The sequence below is a fragment of the Heterodontus francisci genome, chromosome 19, assembly GCF_036365525.1.
Source record: "Heterodontus francisci isolate sHetFra1 chromosome 19, sHetFra1.hap1, whole genome shotgun sequence".
In the NCBI taxonomy this organism is placed as follows: Eukaryota; Metazoa; Chordata; class Chondrichthyes; order Heterodontiformes; family Heterodontidae; genus Heterodontus; species Heterodontus francisci.
The window spans coordinates 68073847-68092992 of record NC_090389.1 but is presented as its reverse complement, the minus strand read 5'-3'; the positions used below and the strand labels follow the sequence as shown (position 1 = coordinate 68092992).

The window sequence follows — 19146 nt, the reverse complement described above, 5'->3', positions numbered from 1 at the left end:
AGAGCAGGTTGTTAAGATATTGTTGGGGTAGAATAAATTGTTTAATTGTATATATGCCATGCCTTGAAGCACTCAACACTGAAACATTAATATTCCTCACCTTCACAAGCACACACAACAACTTCCCCTTGAACATCTCCAACTAAATTCATCTAGGTCTCCAAATACAATAAGATTGAATGTGACCACTCCGCTTCTGGTGCAAATGAACCTGCCTTGCATCACCACCTTTCATCCTCCCCTCCAAATAACATTAAAAAATCTCATTTTTTTAATTGCTGTAATCCAAACTATTACCAGTTAAAATACAGGCCAAAAAAGACGTAAAGAAATGTTTTGAAATCCAGCACTCCGAAAATCAGTTTTCAAGTCCACCTTTGGAGATGATAAGAAGTGAAGAATCCAACTGGTCCTCCTTTAAGCAATTATTTGCTGTAAGTCTAGAACGGCCCAACTATTAAAACTCATTTTTTATGGGTGAATTGAGAAAACTCCTGATCAAGACAAGAAAAAGTGAGGAACAGCAATTATTATACTGAATTTACTGGTCATAGAGTTATACAGCATAGACACAGGCCCTTTGGCACATCATGTCTGGGCTGGCCATCAAGCACCTATCTATTCTAATCCCATTTTCCAGCACTTGGCCTGTAGCCTTGTATGCTATGGCGTTTCAAATGCTCATCTAAATACTTCTTAAATGTGAGTGCGTAAATTCACTGTGAGTGAATCTCAACAACTTGCATGGACACTAAATCAATGAAGGAGACATTAGGACAGGTGACTAAAAGCTTTGTCAAAGAGGTAGGTTTTAAGGAGAATTTCAAAGGAATTCTGTGGCCAGTCAGAGGAAATGATGTGTTTTTGCTATTTTTGTTACAGTGCCATTTCTGCAGAAAGTGGGTATAATAAGATTACCATTACAGAGTTAACCACTGATTTCGCTATACTGTGTATATGGCAATGTTACCAACTCATGAGTTTTAATATATCATATAGATTATATATGTAGATGATGGATTTAAATATATAGATGAAACATATGAACATATGAATTAGGAGCCGGAGTAGGCCGCTCGGCCCTTCGAGCCTGCTCCGCCATTCAATAAGTTCATGACTGAACTGATTACTCCACATTTCCACCTATCACCAATAACTTTCACCCCCTTGCTTATCAAGAATCTATCTACCTCTGCCTTCAAAATATTCAAAGACTCTGTTTGCACCACCTTTTGAAGAAGAGAATTCCAAAGGCTCACGACCTGAGAGAAAAAATTTCTCCTCATCTCTGTCACATATTTGTATACAAGTGCACTTTAGGCCTACTTGAAGGTTGATCACTGATGACAGAATGTAACAAGGGCAGGAACTGATGGTTGTGGATGCGAGTTTCTACAAGTATGTCAAAAGGAAGTGATTAGTGAAAGTAAACATGGGTCCATTAGAAGATGAGACAGGAGAAATTATAATGGGGGATAAGGAAGTGGCAGAGACGTTAAATAAATATTTTATATCTCTCTTCATTGTAATTAACGCAAAAAATATACCAGAAATAGCGGGGAAGCAAGGGTCTATGAGAGGGAGGAACTTAAAGTAATTAAGCAAAGATAAGTACTGAAGAAACTAATGTGACTAAAAGCTGACAAATTCTCTGAACCTGGTGGCCAACATCCTAGGGTTTTAAAAGAGGTGGCTGCAGACATAGTGGATGCATTGGTTTTGATCTTTCAGAATTTCCTGGATTCCAGTACGATCCCCCTGGACTGGAAGGTAGCAAATCTAACCCCATTATTCAAGAAATGAGGCAGAAGGAATAGGCTAGTTAGTCTGACATCAGTAGTAGGGAAAATGTTAGAATCCATCATTAGGGAAGTGGTAACAGGGCATTTAGAAATCATAATATAATTAGACAGAGTCAAACACGGGTTTATAAAAGGGAAATCATGCTTGCCAAATCTATCAGTTTTTTGAGGGTGCAACTAGCAAGGTAGAGATCAGGGAGGACCGGTGGATGTCGTATATCAAGATTTTCAAATGGCATTCAGTAAGATGCAACACAAGAGGTTGTTACACTAGATTAGGGTTAATGGAATTGAGGTAAATATATTAGCATGGATTGAGGTTTGGTTAACAGACAGAAAACAAAGAGTAGGAATAAGCGGTTATTTTTGAGCTTGCAGGCTGTTACTAATGGGATATTGCAAAAATTAGTAATTGGGCCTCAGCTATTTACAATCTATATCAATGACTTAGATGAGGTGACAGAGTGTAATGTATCCAAGTTTGTTGACAATACAAAGCAATGTGGGAAAGTATGCTGCGAGGAGGATGCAAAGAGATTCACATTCAATGGTGGCTTTCAAAAGGGAACTGGATCATTATCTGAAGATCAAAAGTTTGCGGGACCACAGAGAAAGAGTGGGGAAGTGGGACTAGCTGAGTTGCTCTTGCAGAGAGCCGGCACAGACACAAGCGGGCCGAAAGGCCTCTTTCTGTGCTTTAACCATTCTATGATTCTAAGAGGCTACAAAAGGATATAGAGTGGATAAGTAATTGGCCAAGAAGGTGGCAGATGGGAGTATAATATGGGAAATGTAAAGTTATTCTCTTTTATAGGAAGAATCGAAAAGCAGAATATTTTTTAAAAGGTGAGAGTCCAGTAAATGCTGGTATTAAGAGGGATTTGGGGACCCTTGTACGGGAATCATAGAAAGTTATCACAAGTACAACAAACAATCAGGAAAGCAGATGGTAGGCTAACTTGTAGTGCAAAGGGGTTGGAGTATAAGAGTAATGAGATCTTACTGCAATTACATAGGGCTTTCCTGACAACACACCTTGAGTACTGCGTACAGTTGTGGTCTCCTTATCTAAAGGAAGGATATATTTGCCTTCGAGGAGATGCAGCAAGGGTTCACTAGATTGATTCCTGAGATGAAAGGGTTGTACTATGAGGAGAGATCAAGTAGAATGGGCCTACATTCTCTGGAGTTTAGAAGAATAAGAGGAGATGTCATTGAAACAAAAGAAATTCCTAGAGGACTTTAGAGGGTAGATGCCGAGAGGCTGTTTCCCCTGGCTGGAGAGTTTAGAAGAGGGGTCATAGTCTCAGGATAGGTAGCCAGCCATTCAGGACTAAGATGAGGAAGATTTCTTCACTCAGAGGGTTGTGAATCTTTGGAATTCTCTACCCAAGAAGGCTGCAGATGCTCAGTCATTCAGTATCTTTAAGACGCAGAACAGATTTTAGGACAGTAAGGGAATCAACGAATATGGGGATAGGGCGGGAAAGTGGACTTGAGGTAGAAGATCAGTCATGATCTTATTGAATGGCAGAGCAGGCTTGAGGGGCCAGAAACCTGACTGATATTCACCTTTTTGCAAATCAACATGGAGAATGAAATTCCTCTTTTAATTAAGACAGCTTACTAATGAAATTGCTTGCTCAGAAATTGACTATGCGTTCCAGGCTTCAGCGATTTTGTTAGCAGATTGTAAGGGAGAACAAGGGGAAATCTGCATTTTGTTGAGAGTTTCCCCCGCTCCTCCCCACACACTGATGTTGCTGCTCGGACTGCAAGTTGGGGACCAGCAACCCAAAACCACGAGCTCAACAATTGATAACTGCTACTCTTAATTCTTTTGGGCCTCCTTATCTCGAGAGACAATGGATACGCGCCTGGAGGTGGTCAGTGGTTTGTGAAGCAGCGCCTGGAGTGGCTATAAAGGCCAATTCTGGAGTGACAGGCTCTTCCACAGGTGCTGCAGAGAAATTTGTTTGTTGGGGCTGTTGCACAGTTGGCTCTCCCCTTGCGCCTCTGTCTTTTTTCCTGCCAACTACTAAGTCTCTTCGACTCGCCACAATTTAGCCCTGTCTTTATGGCTGCCCGCCAGCTCTGGCGAATGCTGGCAACCGACTCCCACGACTTGTGATCAATGTCACACGATTTCATGTCGCGTTTGCAGACGTCTTTATAACGGAGACATGGACGGCCGGTGGGTCTGATACCAGTGGCGAGCTCGCTGTACAATGTGTCTTTGGGGATCCTGCCATCTTCCATGCGGCTCACATGGCCAAGCCATCTCAAGCGCCGCTGACTCAGTAGTGTGTATAAGCTGGGGATGTTGGCCGCTTCAAGGACTTCTGTGTTGGAGATATAGTCCTGCCACCTGATGCCAAGTATTCTCCGAAGGCAGCGAAGATGGAATGAATTGAGACGTCGCTCTTGGCTGGCATACGTTGTCCAGGCCTCGCTGCCGTAGAGCAAGGTACTGAGGACACAGGCCTGATACACTCGGACTTTTGTGTTCCGTGTCAGTGCGCCATTTTCCCACACTCTCTTGGCCAGTCTGAACATAGCAGTGGAAGCCTTACCCATGCGCTTGTTGATTTCTGCATCTAGAGACAGGTTACTGGTGATAGTTGAGCCTAGGTAGGTGAACTCTTGAACCACTTCCAGAGCGTGGTCGCCAATATTGATGGATGGAGCATTTCTGACATCCTGCCCCATGATGTTCGTTTTCTTGAGGCTGATGGTTAGGCCAAATTCATTGCAGGCAGACGCAAACCTGTCGATGAGACTCTGCAGGCATTCTTCAGTGTGAGATGTTAAAGCAGCATCGTCAGCAAAGAGGAGTTCTCTGATGAGGACTTTCCGTACTTTGGACTTCGCTCTTAGACGGGCAAGGTTGAACAACCTGCCCCCTGATCTTGTGTGGAGGAAAATTCCTTCTTCAGAGGATTTGAACGCATGTGAAAGCAGCAGGGAGAAGAAAATCCCAAAAAGTGTGGGTGCGAGAACACAGCCCTGTTTCACACCACTCTTAATTGGTATAACTCATTCTAAAGAAAATAACCAGATTGGAAAAGGATTCAAATTCTACCTGATGATTATTGAAATAAAATGCAAATACTTACTGACTTTGGTGACGACAGTAAGCAGATTCATCATCAGGATCGTCGCAAGAGTATGGTGAAACTGGGGGGGGGGGGGAGGGGGGGGGCAAGAAAAAGACAAAAATATATATCAAAATGGATATTCCTGGAAGTAAAAGTGCAGCTATCAAACCTTACAGGTAGATGAATATGTCAATTTACAAGATAAATTAAGCAGGAACCTATCGATATGCAATTTAACTAGAAGCTGAAATTTGTTACAGGTTTCAGTGATTCAAAGATTTTAAAATTAGATCATGATCCTCAATCTGTTCAGTGTCCTACAACAGAACTCTTTAACCACAGGTGCATTAAATGATTTATTTATCATCATCTGTAATGCCAAATAAGCTTTCGTCCACTCTGAACCTGTTCGCTCCAGTCAGAAGACAAGGACACATTTCTTTTCCCACTAGATATGTGCATGTTTTAGTGTGTATCCAGTTATCTGAGTTATTCTAGGTTTCCTCGTTAAGTGAATTTTACTAACTGGGGATCAGTACAAACTTGGTTATATTTAGAATTTGCCCTAGCTCAGTAATTGGTTGAGTTAGAAGTTTGAGAAGTTGACTTCTTTCTAACAATTATCCTATTTTTGTTTTCTGTTTCTCCCTCTCCTGAAGGTCGTGATTCTTGGAGAGGATTAGTTCAACGAGTAATAGATGCCTCTTTGCTTTTTGTAGGACCTTGTTGTGTTCAAATTGGCTGATCCGTTTCGTACATAACAGTGGCTGGAATTTTACGGTGGCCGGGCGGGAGCTGTCCACTGACCAAAAAGTCAGTGGCGAACCTGCCTCCGGGGTGGGCCTGGGGATCCAGACCGGATTTTACAGTCCCCGGGCCCTTAATTGGTCTTAAACGATACTTCCACCTCATTGAGGCAGGAAGTCCTGCCTAATGGAACTGCCAGGCAATCAGTGGGCCATTGGCTCATAGTCCCAGCAGCGCCAAGGGGAACAGTGGCCACTGCTGGGACTACAACCCGACTGAGGATGTCAGGGAGCCCCGGAGAATGGGTACGTTTTGGGCCTCACCGGGGGCGATTGGTCAGGCCCTAGCGAGGCAAGGGGAGTGGGGGGGCGGCAGTTGGGGCATCAGGGGCAACCCTCCGTCGGGTACAGGGTGCCCGATCAAGAGGGCCCCCCCAGGCCGTCAGAAGGCCGCCTACTTTTATCAGGCAGCTTTTCTGAGGCCTGGGCCACCCTCCTGCTAACCATAAAATCCCTGTGGCGGCGGGCGGAGGCTTGTAAATGACCGTTAATTGGCCACTTAAGGGCCTTGATTGGCCTGGGGCGGACAGGCCATTTCTCGCCGATGCCACCCTGCGCAAAATGGCAGCGGAGGCAAGAGTGGGTCGGGAAGGGCCCCCCGAGCCTCCCACTCCATTTTACGCTCCCCCACCCCCTCACCCCCTGCCACCAGCCTGCTCTTTGGGGGGAGGGGGGGGGGGGGGCTAAAATTCCAGCCAGTGACTACACTTCAAAAGTACTTTATTGGTTGAAAAGCATTTTGAGAAATCATGAGGTTGTGAAAGGCACTATGTAAATGGGACTCTTTCTTTCATGCAGGTGTGTAGCTGAGCAATGACAGATAGCAGAGGTGGGAAATCACAGCAAAGTCCAATTTTATCCTCACCTACATGTCCACACACGTAGTATGGGTCACTGGAACATAGCCCTGCCTGATGTTTCTTGCTCCCTAGCCCAGAGATACCATGGTCCATTGTAACACCCCTACTCCAGCACAGACAAGAGCAGTGGACTTGGCAGAGACCAACAATCAAATGCTAAGCTAATTGGCTCAGCAGCACAACAGGATTTGCATTTATTCATCAGGGGATCACGTCTTTTCAAACTACTGCCCCATTTTTAACCTCCCTTTCCTTCCTAAGTCCTTGAATGTGTTGTCACCTCCCAAATACACGCCCATCTTTCCTGGAACTCCATGTTTGAATCCCTCCAATCAGGTTTCTGCTGCACCACAGTACTGAAACGGCTCTTATTAAAATTACAAATTACATCCTACGTCACTGTGACAAAGGTGAACTTTCCCTCCTCATCCTTCTCGACCTGCCTACGGCCTCTGACGGAGTTGACCACACTATCCACCTCCAACACCTCCCCACTGTCGTCCAGCTTTGGGGGGAGGGGGGCTTCACTCACCTGGTTCCATTCTTATCTATCTAATCATAACCGCACAGTGGCGCAGTGGTTAACACCGCAGCCTCACAGCTCCAGGGACCCGGGTTCGATTCCAGGTACTGCCTGTGTGGAGTTTGCAAGTTCTCCCTGTGTCTGCGTGGGTTTTCTCCGGGTGCTCCGGTTTCCTCCCACAAGCCAAAAGACTTGCAGGTTGATAGGTAAATTGGCCATTATAAATTGCCACTAGTATAGGTAGGTGGTAGGGAAATATAGGGACAGGTGGGGATGTTTGGTAGGAATATGGGATTAGTGTAGGATTAGTATAAATGGGTGGTTGATGTTCGGCACAGACTCGGTGGGCCGAAGGGCCTGTTTCAGTGCTGTATCTCTAATCTTAATCTTAAAACCAGAGAATCACTTACAATGGCTTCTCTTCCCACTCCTGCACTGTTACTTCTGCTGTCCTTCAAGGATCTAGCTTTGGCCTCCTCATAATTCTTATCTACATACTGCCCCTCAACAACCCCATCTGACAATAGTGTCAGTTTCTACACGTACATCAATGACACCCAGCTCTATCTCACCACCATCGCTCTTGACCCCTCCACTGTCTCTAAGCTGTCAGACTGATTGTCTGATATTAAGTATTGGATGAACAGAAATTTTCATATCCACGCCATCAGTAAGAACATCTGTATCCACCTCCACAACATCGCCCAACTCTGCCACTGCCTCCCTCATCTGCTGCTGAAACCTTCACCCATGTCGATGATAATTCTAGACTTTACTATTCTAAAGCACTCCTGGCCAGCCTTCAAAGTTCTCCTCTCTGTAAACTTGAGGTCATGCAAAACTCTGCTATCCATGTTCCAACTCAAACCAGGTCCTGTTCACCCATCACCCCTCTGCTCACTGATCTACATTGGCTCCCGGTTAAGAAAGCTTTGTTTTTAAAATACTCATCCTTGTTTTCAAACTCCTCTGTGGCCCTGTCCCTCCCTAATTCTGTAAGCTCTTCCACAACCCTCGGAAATAGCTGTGCTGCTCTAATTCTCACCTCAAGCATTCTCAATCTTAATTGCTCCACTATTGATGGTCGTGCCTTCTGCTGCCTGGGCCCTAAGCTCTGGAAATCCCTCCCTAAACCACTCCACCTTGGTTTCCTCTTTTAAGATGCTCCTTAAAACCTACCTCCTTGACCAAGCCTTTGGTCCTCTGCCAAAATAGCTCATGTGGCTTGGTGCCATATTTTGTTTTATGATGCTCCTGTGAAGTGTCTTAGACATTTTAAGTTAAAGGCACTATTTAAATACAAGTTATCATTCTTGTTATTCTACTTTAAATGGGAATCTTTTATAAGACACGGGAATTCTACCCAGCATTTTTAAGTGGACAAAAAAAAGTCCCATTTTGCTGCCCAGGTTTCTTAGGCTGTTGGGACCCTTGCTGTTTGTAGTGTACATTAATGATTTAGACATGAATATAGGAGGTATGATAAGTAAGTTCGCAGATGACACGAAACTTGGTGGTGTCGTAAATACGGAGGAGGAAAGCCTTAATTACAGGACGATATAGATGGGCTGTTAAGTTGGGCAGAGCAGTGGCAAATGGAATTTAATCCTGAGAATTGTGAGGTGATGCATTTTGGGAGGACTAACAGGGCAAGGGAATATACAATGGATGGTAGGACCCTAGCAAGTACATAAGGTCAGAGGGACCTTGCTGTACTTGTCCATAGGTCCATAGGCAGCAGCACAGGTAGACAAGGTGGTTAGGAAGGCATATGGGATACTTGCCTTTATCAACAGAGGCATAGAATATAAGAGCATGGAGGTTATGATGGAGCTGTATAAAATGCTTGTTAGGCCACAGCTGGAGTACTGTGTACAGATCTGGACACCACACTATAGGAAGGATGTGACTGCATTGGAGAAGGTGCAGAGGAGATTCACCAGGATGTTGCCTGGGCTTGAGTATTTCAGCTACGAAGAGAGACTGAAAAGGCTAGGGTTGTTTTCCTTAGAGCAGAGAAGGCTGAGGGGGGACATGATTGAGGTATACAAAATTATGAGGGGCATTGATAGGTTAGACAGGAAGAAACTTTTTCCCTTAGTGGAGGGGTCAATAAACAGGGGGCATAGATTTAAGGTAACGGGCAGGAGGTTTAGAGGGGATTTGAGGAAAAAAGATTTCACCCAGAGGGTGGTTGGAATCTGGAACGCACTGCCTGAAGGGGTGGTAGAGGCAGGAACCCTCACAACATTTAAGAAATATTTAGATGAGCACTTGAAACACCACAGCATACAAGGCTATGGGCCAAGTGCTAGAAAATGGGATTAGAATAGTTAGGTGCTTGATGGCCGGCACAGACACGATGGGCCGAAGAGCCTGTTTCTGTGCTGCATAACTCTTATGACTGTGACTAGGCTGTAGCTTTGAGACCAAAACAAGTAGGCCGTGTGATTTACAGCTCGCAAGACCCCTATTAAATAGCAGGCTACAAATCACTCTCTGACCACTAGGACAGGATTCCTATGCATTATGCTTACATGTATTCAGAAAACACCACTTCTGATAATAGATTTTAAATGTTTTAATAGCATGGATGGGAGTGCCCACACTATAAACAATAAAATAAGACTCTTATTACATTTATAAAATACCCAGGTTAAAGCGACTGCTTGCAAACTTTTCAAATCTAGTTTGACACTGTACTGAAATTGCAGTTGACAGTGTCAAGCTCAAGTGATGAGGGACAACCCAGTATTGTGGAGTCAGTTTATGTTATTAATCAGGAGTTCTGTAACTAATTCTGTATCAGTAAGAATATAACTGTACCCCTACATAAAGTACAAAACAAAACTTACATCGAGATCAGGTCTTATGTTTCTTAAACGTCTGAAAATACTTCACATGTAATTAACTAGTTTGAGTAAGTTGTCATGCATACAGACATGTTACGCATGCCAAGATCCCACAAAAAATAATGAAATGAAAGATCAGTTAATTGGCTTTTTGGCATTATTGATTGCGAGAGAATTGGCCAGGACAGCTGACCCTGTTTGAGGATTCCTACAAGATCTTTAACATCCATCAGAACAAATAGAAGAGGGCTTCTCTTATCCCTCAACCATAGTACAGCACTAAAGCCTGGCTACCCAACCCGAACCCAAACAAACCTGACTACATGTCGGGTTCGGGTCAGGTCGGGCAGTTAAAAAAATTAAAAGACTCGGGCCCGGGTCAGGTTCGGGTTGGCTGTTGTCGGGTTGGGCCTGGGTCAGGTTATAATTTTATACCCGAGCCAGGCTTTACCTCAGACCGACACCCCCTCCCCACACCATGGGCCCAGGTGCAGATACAGGCCATGCCCCATTCCTGCGGCTCCAGCTGAGCAGCAGCAGCAGTTTCTTCCCTGTCTCCGGATGGAAAAGGCGCTGCAGGTACTGTCAGTGTCTCACACCCGCAGGGTCTGTAATAGGGAGCGGGACCATGTATTGTGTCAGGCCTGCTCCTGGTCTCAATGTGTCTCAGAGCTGGGAGGGAGAGAGTGGGGGGGGGGGGGGGGGGCGTCATTAATGGGGAGCGGGACCATGAGTTAAAGCCTGGCTACCCGTCTCAAACCCGACTACGTGTTGGGTTCGGGTTGGGTCTGTATTCTGCGTCCAGCATTCGGGTTCAGGTCGGGTCGGGCATTTAAAAAAATTAAAGGACCTGGGTCAGGTTCAGGTTGGCTGTTGTCGGGTCAGGCCTGGGTCGGGTTTAATTTTATACCCGAGCCAGGCTTTAGACATCACCACTGACAATGCAGTACTCAGTACTGTACCAGAGTGCCTCCTTCGAATATGTGCTCAAATCCTAGAGTACGACTTGAACCAACGCCCAGGTGATGAAGAGTGGAAGTGTTACCAACTGAACCAAGCTAATGCTGCATCAGATTTTACGCTTTTAAACACCCAAGTTATACAGTAGCCATGAATTCCATTGCCAACACTTTAAAAAAAAATTCATTCTTGGGATGTGGCATCGCTGGCAAGGTCATCATTTATTACAACTGAATGGCTTGTTCAGAACTTCAAAGGGCAGTTAACAGACAACCATGTTGGTGCAGGATTGGGGTATCATATAAGCCAGACCAAGTAAGGACAACAGGGTTCCTTTCTGAAAGGACATTAGTGAACAAGATGGTTTTTACAATAATCTGACAACTTCATTGACACTTTTAGTGATACCAGCTTTTTCTTTTATGAACTAAATTTCAAGATTTTATTAAAAACTTAATTCAAATCTTCAAGCTGCCATGACAGGATTTGAACTCTAATTCTCTGGTTTAGCAGTCCAGTGGCATAACCACTACACTACCATACCCTAATATGCAGCTACTTGAACTGAACATTGTAAAATGGTTCCAACCCTTAATATTGATACCAGCTTCACAATAGCTTTTAGTTTTGCAACAGCTGTCAATCAAAATAACTGAAATGATACTGAAGTGAATCAGCTATGTGTTCTGGGTGAAATTATTTCACACAATATCTCTAAAAAAAAAAGTAAAACTTGAGGGGAAAAAAAGGTGCAAAAAATACAGTAAAGGCTAGAATCAAATTCAATACCAGATAGCACACCAGTATTCAATATGGATACCTAGTCTGTTTTTAGAATTCAAAGCAAATGTCCCATGCTAATGTGGGAGTATGGGAGGGTGAGAAAGTCAGTTTAAAATAACATTTAAAAAAGGAATTTTTTTTTTTTTTACAGTGCAAAGGTTATTGTGTAATGCCCACAGATTACAGAGCATTTCAAACAAGCCAGCGAGCCATCCAAGAACATACCAAACGAATGCAGAAACTGTAATGTTTCTAGAGCAAGATGCAACCTAACTCCTCACAGAGACAAAATTCATTTCAATAGATCAGGCATGCAAAGCTCCTTAACCGCAGGATAACCACATGTTCAGGCATAGCGCTTGTTGTGCAATGTCATGATTAGAAATATCGTGACAATTTTAAACAGACAGCATGTGGAATTCTTACAAGATTTGACCTGCCCGGTGGCAGTCACAATCTTATTTTGAAAGCAATGTTTTGATAATTTAAAAATGCCTGGGCTTTTTGAAAGTTTCAGAGTTAATATATACAACCATACTTTAATTAATATCCTTTACAGCTCCAATTTATCTTTTTTTAATCCAATCCTTTTCCTCTTCCCTGCTATGCATTCGACCACCACCATCCCCCACCTCCAGCATGTCCCAGAGGACTAGCATTAAGCAGATGCAAACATGTTGAAATCTACTCTGGTTCCAATATGCTCAAGGACAGCTACACTTTGTGTATTCTACAGATTTCCACACTTTTGGCACGTCATCAGGAATTTCAAGCCCCTTCTCTATTACAGGCCCTTCCAAATTGATCCTTACTTTCAACTGGGTAATATTATTAAATTACTTCCCAAAAGCCATAGATAATCGCCATCATTTTGTATTTGATGAGATAGAGAGTAAAGGACTCATCAATAACACTTGTCTCAGGCTGAATTTACAGACTTTTACATTGCCGCTCTGGTTATGGGACAATGATCCCTTCATACGCCACTCTGCTGCATCCATAGTTAACTTTGTTGCTGGTCCCTTGTAGGCCTATTGGAGACTTAGTGGGTACAAAGAGTACCACCACCACCAACAACTTGCATTTCTACAACATTTTTAACAGAGTAAAATGTCCGAAGGAGCTTCACAGGAGCATTATAAAACAAAATTAGACACCGTGCCACATAAGGAGATATTAGGACAGATGACCGGTGGGCCGAAGGACCTGTTTTAGTGCAGTATCTCTCTATGACTCTATGACCAAAAGCTTGGTTAAAGAGGTAGGTTTAAGGAGCATCTTAAAGGAGGAAAGAGGGGTAAAGATGCAAAGAGATTTAGGGAGGGAATTCCAGAGCTTAGGGCCTAGGCAGCTGTAAACAGAGACACCAATGGTGGAGCGATTAAAAATCAGGATGCTGAAGAGGTCAGAATTATTTGAGCACGGAGGAGTGTGGGGCTGGAGGAGATTACAGAGTTAGGGAGCAGCAAGGCCATGGAAGGATTTGAAAACAAGGATGCGAGTCTTAAAATCGAAGCATTGCTTAACCGGGAGTCAATGTAGGTCAGCGAACACATGGGGAATGGGACTTGATGAGAGTTAGTCAGGTGCATCAGAGTTTTGGATGACCTCAAGTTAACCGAGGGAATGTGGGAAGGTAGTCAAGAGTACACTGGAATATTCAAGGCTAGGGGTAACAAAGGCATGAATGAGGGTTTCAGCAGCCTATCAGTTGAGGCAAAGATGATGTCGAGCGACATGACAGAGGTAACAATAAGCAGTCTTAGTGATGGTGCAGATATGCGGCTGGAAGTTCATCTCTGAGTCAAATAGGACACCAAATACTCAGACAGTCTGGTTATTTATACATGTGCAGAGAGTCTCAAACTCATGATATAATTACACATCATGGCCCAGAGAGGGTCCAGGAACTAATGGTTGGCTAGTTCGGTACATGTGCCAGACTAACATCACCATCTCGACACAGTTAACTGTCCAGAGGAATAGTGGTTATTACAAAAACAATTTGTGAGACCTCTGATAAAAAGTTAGTCCTAGATCTCATTGGCTATTAGGTGACTGGGTCAGTGCAGCCACAGTATTTCTAGAAATGGAAAAATGACCAAAACACAGAAAAATCCTTGCACTGGAAACACCTGCCCAATGGGAACTTACGCCTTCTGACATATATAGTGTTGTCTTAACTTTGATTGGAATTGATTTGCTTTCTTCCAATTTTCCAAGCATTAATTCCACCTCCTGCTACTCCTGCTCCCTTCCTCCGAGCAAGCAGAGTTAAGGTGCCTTGCATTGTCAAAAAGGACCCCAGGGGAGACATGTTTAAACACAACTGTAGCTGCAACTTCCACCACATGCTGCTGCGCTAACCAGAGACACAAGATTTCCATAGCTTAAAGAGAAGGAATCTGGAACCCTATGATTAGCTCTAACAAGTCACTAAAATACATTTTGCCAGGATCAGGTTCGCAATATTGAGGACTACCTCTGTCAGCAGGGGTACCACATGTCCAGTATTGGCAGACTCCTTAAACATAAAAAATCTCCTCTTTGCAGTTTCTGTTACTTATATTTCATCTTTTCTTGCAAATAAAATACTTGTTACTAAGTTTTTACTTGTTTTCATTGCCGTTTAGGGTGCTGGTGAATAATGCATGCAAGATCAAAATTAACTGTTGATGGACAGGGGAGCGGGGGTGGGGGATGGGAGGGAGGCTCCCTCTGAGGCCATCCCACTGTTGGTGGAACACAGAGAGAAAACTGGAGTAAATAGAAGAATATTAAGAGCAAAACTAATCCCGTACTCCAAGTACAACTGCTACATCAGGTGGTTCTGCAATATAAGTTGGGGATTATTCGTGTTTATTGAGTTCAGAGCCAGGCTAATCAAAGTGGGTCAAGAGACTTACCCCACAGGAAACTCTGCAGAACACCACATTATTTAGAAAACGGTGAACTCTGCAACAATGTCATTGCACTGATCACAACTGCTGATGTGGGATGACCTTAAGGGCGGACCACTTAAGGACTGTAAGTGAACATCATCAGAGGAAGTGATGTCAAGTCACACATGACCAGTTTGTTGTGGGTGGAGCCCGGTATAGTAAGATATGTTAAAGCCTAGCTCGTGTAGCTATTATTATGTATATATGTTCCAGTTCTGTTATAATAAAACCCCATGTATACTTTGAATATTACTTGCAATCCCATGATTTTTAACAATAAATCACACACCAAGGGACAAGTAAATATTACAAACTCCTGCTTTAAATTATGCAGCTTGATTAAAACCAAGTTAAAGAGAACTGTAAAAATTAAGACTACGGTAGGTTTATTTAGCCAGTCATTTGCAGCATTGCATAGGATATGAACTGCCACAGGAACTGGGGGATAAAACAGTAACACACTCGAGTCTGTTAAGAGTTACCTTTTCCCCTTTCTGTTACTCCCATGTGGAGTCAATACCTAGAGGAAGGGAGGAAAAACTAATAGCAAGTTAAAAAAGGATGTAATTGAGCATCTGGTAGTAAGGGTGGTGCCAGGATAAGTCTTAATAACAGGCTATACTTCCCCACCCAAATTCAATTGCAGGGTATTTGTCAAGCTATTTTGTGGCTTCTGAAATGCAGGAAGTAACTTTTCACTGACCCCTTCCGGCACTTCACAAGCTGCAAAATCACAGTGTTGATTCAAAACCCAAAATTGAAAAAAACTGATCATATGCCAATCACAAATGTTAAGAAAACTCCATGCAGACCTTGTCCAAAAGTTATCTTAAAGTCATAAAACTACTTCCTTTAGCAAATCACTAAAGGACAGGCTGGGGGGTTACCTCTTCTTACGATGTATGTCAAATTCCCTTCTCCTGATGCTCCAAATCATGGAAGTTACTGCTGTTCTAACCTGTGCTTGCCTCTAATAAAGCCATCTGCCAGATATGCAGCCATGCTGAATTCTATTTCTAGAATAATTTGGGGGATCCACCAAACTAAAGTTTGGAATTTTTTCAAACGTGGACATCTATAAGAGATTTCAGTACCAGTTTATGTTTTGTACTGCTACCAGTTTTTCTGTTGAGTTTTTAAAAAGCTATAATTTAATTAAAATCATAATTAAAATATAAACTATAAGAAACCCTCATCTGGGTCACAATGAATAGGTGCTCGAATTTGCTCCTCTGGCTGGATTTTCACAGGTCCTGGCAGTCATCAACTGCAAACATGTGGCAAACAAGGTGCCCTCAGATTACCCTGGAGTCTTCATCAACCAAAAGGGATTCCACTCCATCAATAATCAGCTCATCTGCATCCACCAAAAGATCATCATGTTGTCAGTGCAAGATTCCCAGGGAGCTGCCATGACATATTCATCCTGCGCCAGTCAAACCTCCCCGAGATAATCACACCTCAAAGCTGAACTAGTGAATTGCTCCTTGGAGACAAAGGCTCTCTGAAGATGTGGCTGATGACACCCATGAGAAGCCCTATCATGGACACCCAGAAAAGGTACAACAGATATGCCACCTGACCACCAGAGTTAAGAGCAAGCCATCGAGATGCTGAAGATGTGATTCAGGGGCCTGGACTGATTGAGGAGTGCCCTTCAGTATGCACCAGCCAGGGTATCCAGAATGATAATGGTCTACTGTGTCTTGCACAACATGGCGCTCGAGTCCTCGCTGCTGCACTAAGAGGAGGAAGTTGCTGAGTGTTCCGCCTCTTCGGAGAAACAACAGGAGGAAGAGGGCATCAGCAGCTGCAGACATAGCTGCCAGGCATGCCCGAGTCAAGCTGATTTAGGCATGCTTCACTTTAAATTGAGGCAGTGCAGCCATAGGACACACAAATTCAGAACCTAGTGGGCACCCCTAGTCCCCAGCACAAAGCAGACCCTGATCAAAAATCCCTCACTTGCATAGACACCCATTACCTGTCTTTAACTTGTCCTACCATTCTTCATAAGGCAGAAGGCCATTGGACAGGTGGCAGGCCAAAATGCAAAAGATGGGACAATGGAGACCCCCCCCCCCCCCACCCCACATGGAGGCTGCCAGCTTTTACTGGGCCGCCTCCCTGTAATATACTGCTGTGGATCGTCACTGTTACGCCTGCTCACTCTAATTAGTCAGGAAACCCAGAAGTCAGATGCAAATAAAGTGGCTGCATTAAAAAGCTACTGGCAAACGTGCTGCAACTTCTGGGTTCCCTATGTGCTGCTGGGCTCTCTCGCAGCGAGCAGGTCAGAATGTTAAAATTCAGCCCATCAACTGTAAGAGTCCCACTATGATAAATCAGAAAAATTGAGTCCCTGATGGCCGATTTCCTCATCTTTCATGTTGCTCGTGCACACACCCACCCCCACCTGCCCCGAAAGGCTGGCAAAATTAATTTCTCCAAGAACACGTGCAAGAAGTTGACCAAGATCTTGGATTTAGGGCATTCATACTCCACCAGTAAACAAGTAATGATTTTGCCCAGCTTCAACTGATTCAATTCTTATTTCATGTGCTCGCTGACCTACACTGCCCCGGTCCGGCAACACCTCTATTTTAAAATTCTCATCCTTGTTTTCAAATCCCTCCATGGCCTCACCCCTTACCATCTCCTCCAGACCTACAACCCTGAGATCTCTGCAGTCCTCCAACTCTGGCCTCTTGAGCATTGCTAGTTTTTTCATTCCACCATTGGCAGCCATTCCTCAAGTTGCTTAGGCCCTAAGCTCCGGAATTGCATCCATAAACTTCTCCGTCTCTCTCTCCCCTCCAGTAAGTTGTTCATTTAAACCTACCTCTTTGACCAAGCTTTTGGTCATCTCTCCCAATATCTCCTTATGGGGCTCAATGTCAAATTTTGTGCAATAATTGGACCTGTAAAGTGCTTCAGGATGTGTTACTATGTTAAAGGCACTATAAAAAGCAAGACGTGTTAACAGATAAATTCAATAGAACAAAATGTTTCCAAATTTTGATAGGGTGTGTTCTCAGCAATTTACAGGAATAATTCAGGAAAATATCCTGAAATTTATAGGTAAATGTTGTCCGATCAAGTTGAGGGATCCAACACTGGGAAGTAAAATTCGATTTCCCAACTTGTCACCCAGGGTCCACAAAAGCAACAACACCCTGCATTTATATATCACCTTTAATATAGCAAAATATCCCAATGTGCTTCACAGCAGGGTTATTGGCCAACATCTGACACTAAGCCATATAAGGAAATATTAGGACAGATGACCAAAATATTGGTCAAAGAGGTAGTTGTTAATGAGCACCTTAAACAAGGAAGGAGCAGTAGAGAAGTGGGGGGATATGGGGCTGGATTTAAATCGGGGTCGGAAAGCCAACGCCTGGATGAATTCTGGAACCCAACCCTGCGCCTCTGCTGCATCACTCTCGTGACACTATTTTTAAATGTAAATGCACTAATTGAGCAGGAGGCAAGCCTGGCACCCAACTAGTGGTACCGAGCGTCTCCAAGAGGCAGGAGCTGCCTGCCTGGCGCCAGCAGCAAAGGAAGGTGGCAGCCATGTTGGGGGCTGCCGTGACCTTGCCAAAGAGAGCAGGCAACTCCTTACAGGGCCGGCAGTGTTGACAAGGATGAAAGGGGCCCTGCAGGAAAAATGAAGATTCAGCACGAGCACTGGTGCAAAAAGATCCATTGAAAAGCAGTTTTAAGACAAAGACTAATAAATTTTATCTGGCCCCCCCCAGCAAACCTTGACAGCTGTACACTAACATGCAGCAGACTGTTCTGGTATGCCAAAATAAAGTTTAAAAATTCCATTCTGCACCGGATAGTCTCCTGAACAAGCTCCTTAAAGAGCTTAAGGGACTGTTAATTGGCAGTGAGCGGGTTTCCCATTCCCCCTCTCCCACCGGCCCTTTGAAAATTACAAACTGTCCCGGAGGCATCAGGATCCTGAGACAACCTCTGGGACTGGGATTTTGAAATCATGCCTGGACCAAGTCCTGACCCTGCGGCCCTTTGAAAATCCAGCCCTTCGGGTGAGAATTCCTGAGCTAAGGGCCTAGGCAGCTGAAGCCAGTTCTTATGAAAGGTCAAAGACTTGAAAAGTTAACTCTCTCCACAGATGCTGCCTGCCCTGCTGAATATTTTCAGCACTTTCTGTTTGTACTTTGGGTCGTTTTAAGCTGTAAACTCATACCCGCTAAAGGCGTAGTCACTAAGGTTCATTTCATGTAGAATCTTGCAGCGAGCGGAGAAAAAAGGTATTATGATTACAGATACATTTAATCTCAAACTCCAGAGGCAAAAAGTCAGTCTTACTACTCATACAAGATACCCACCCAACTTAGTCATTACGATAACTTTTTTTAAAAGCCCGTCGGGAAACCCCGAATGTGTCAAAGTTGGGAAGGAGATTCCTGCTTCAGACCTGCCAGCTGTGAAACACAGCACCATGTTTTTAAACAAACTGACCAACCACAAAGCTGTTGTGCTGAGCG

The 19146-nt window shown here is 43.9% G+C and overlaps 1 protein-coding gene across 2 annotated transcripts in view; it reads right to left on the bottom strand.

The window, feature by feature from the left end:
• Positions 1-19146, bottom strand: part of LOC137380147 (protein shisa-5-like) — a 92295-nt gene that overhangs the window by 71605 nt on the left and 1544 nt on the right. Inside the window, exon 2 of one of the 2 annotated variants that reach the window (XM_068051859.1) lies at positions 4919-4979. The exons of the other annotated variant lie outside the window; for it this stretch is intronic. Within the exon in view, the coding sequence (XP_067907960.1) occupies positions 4919-4979 (61 nt within the window). The remainder of the gene's footprint in view (positions 1-4918; positions 4980-19146) is intronic. 2 annotated transcript variants of the gene reach the window in all.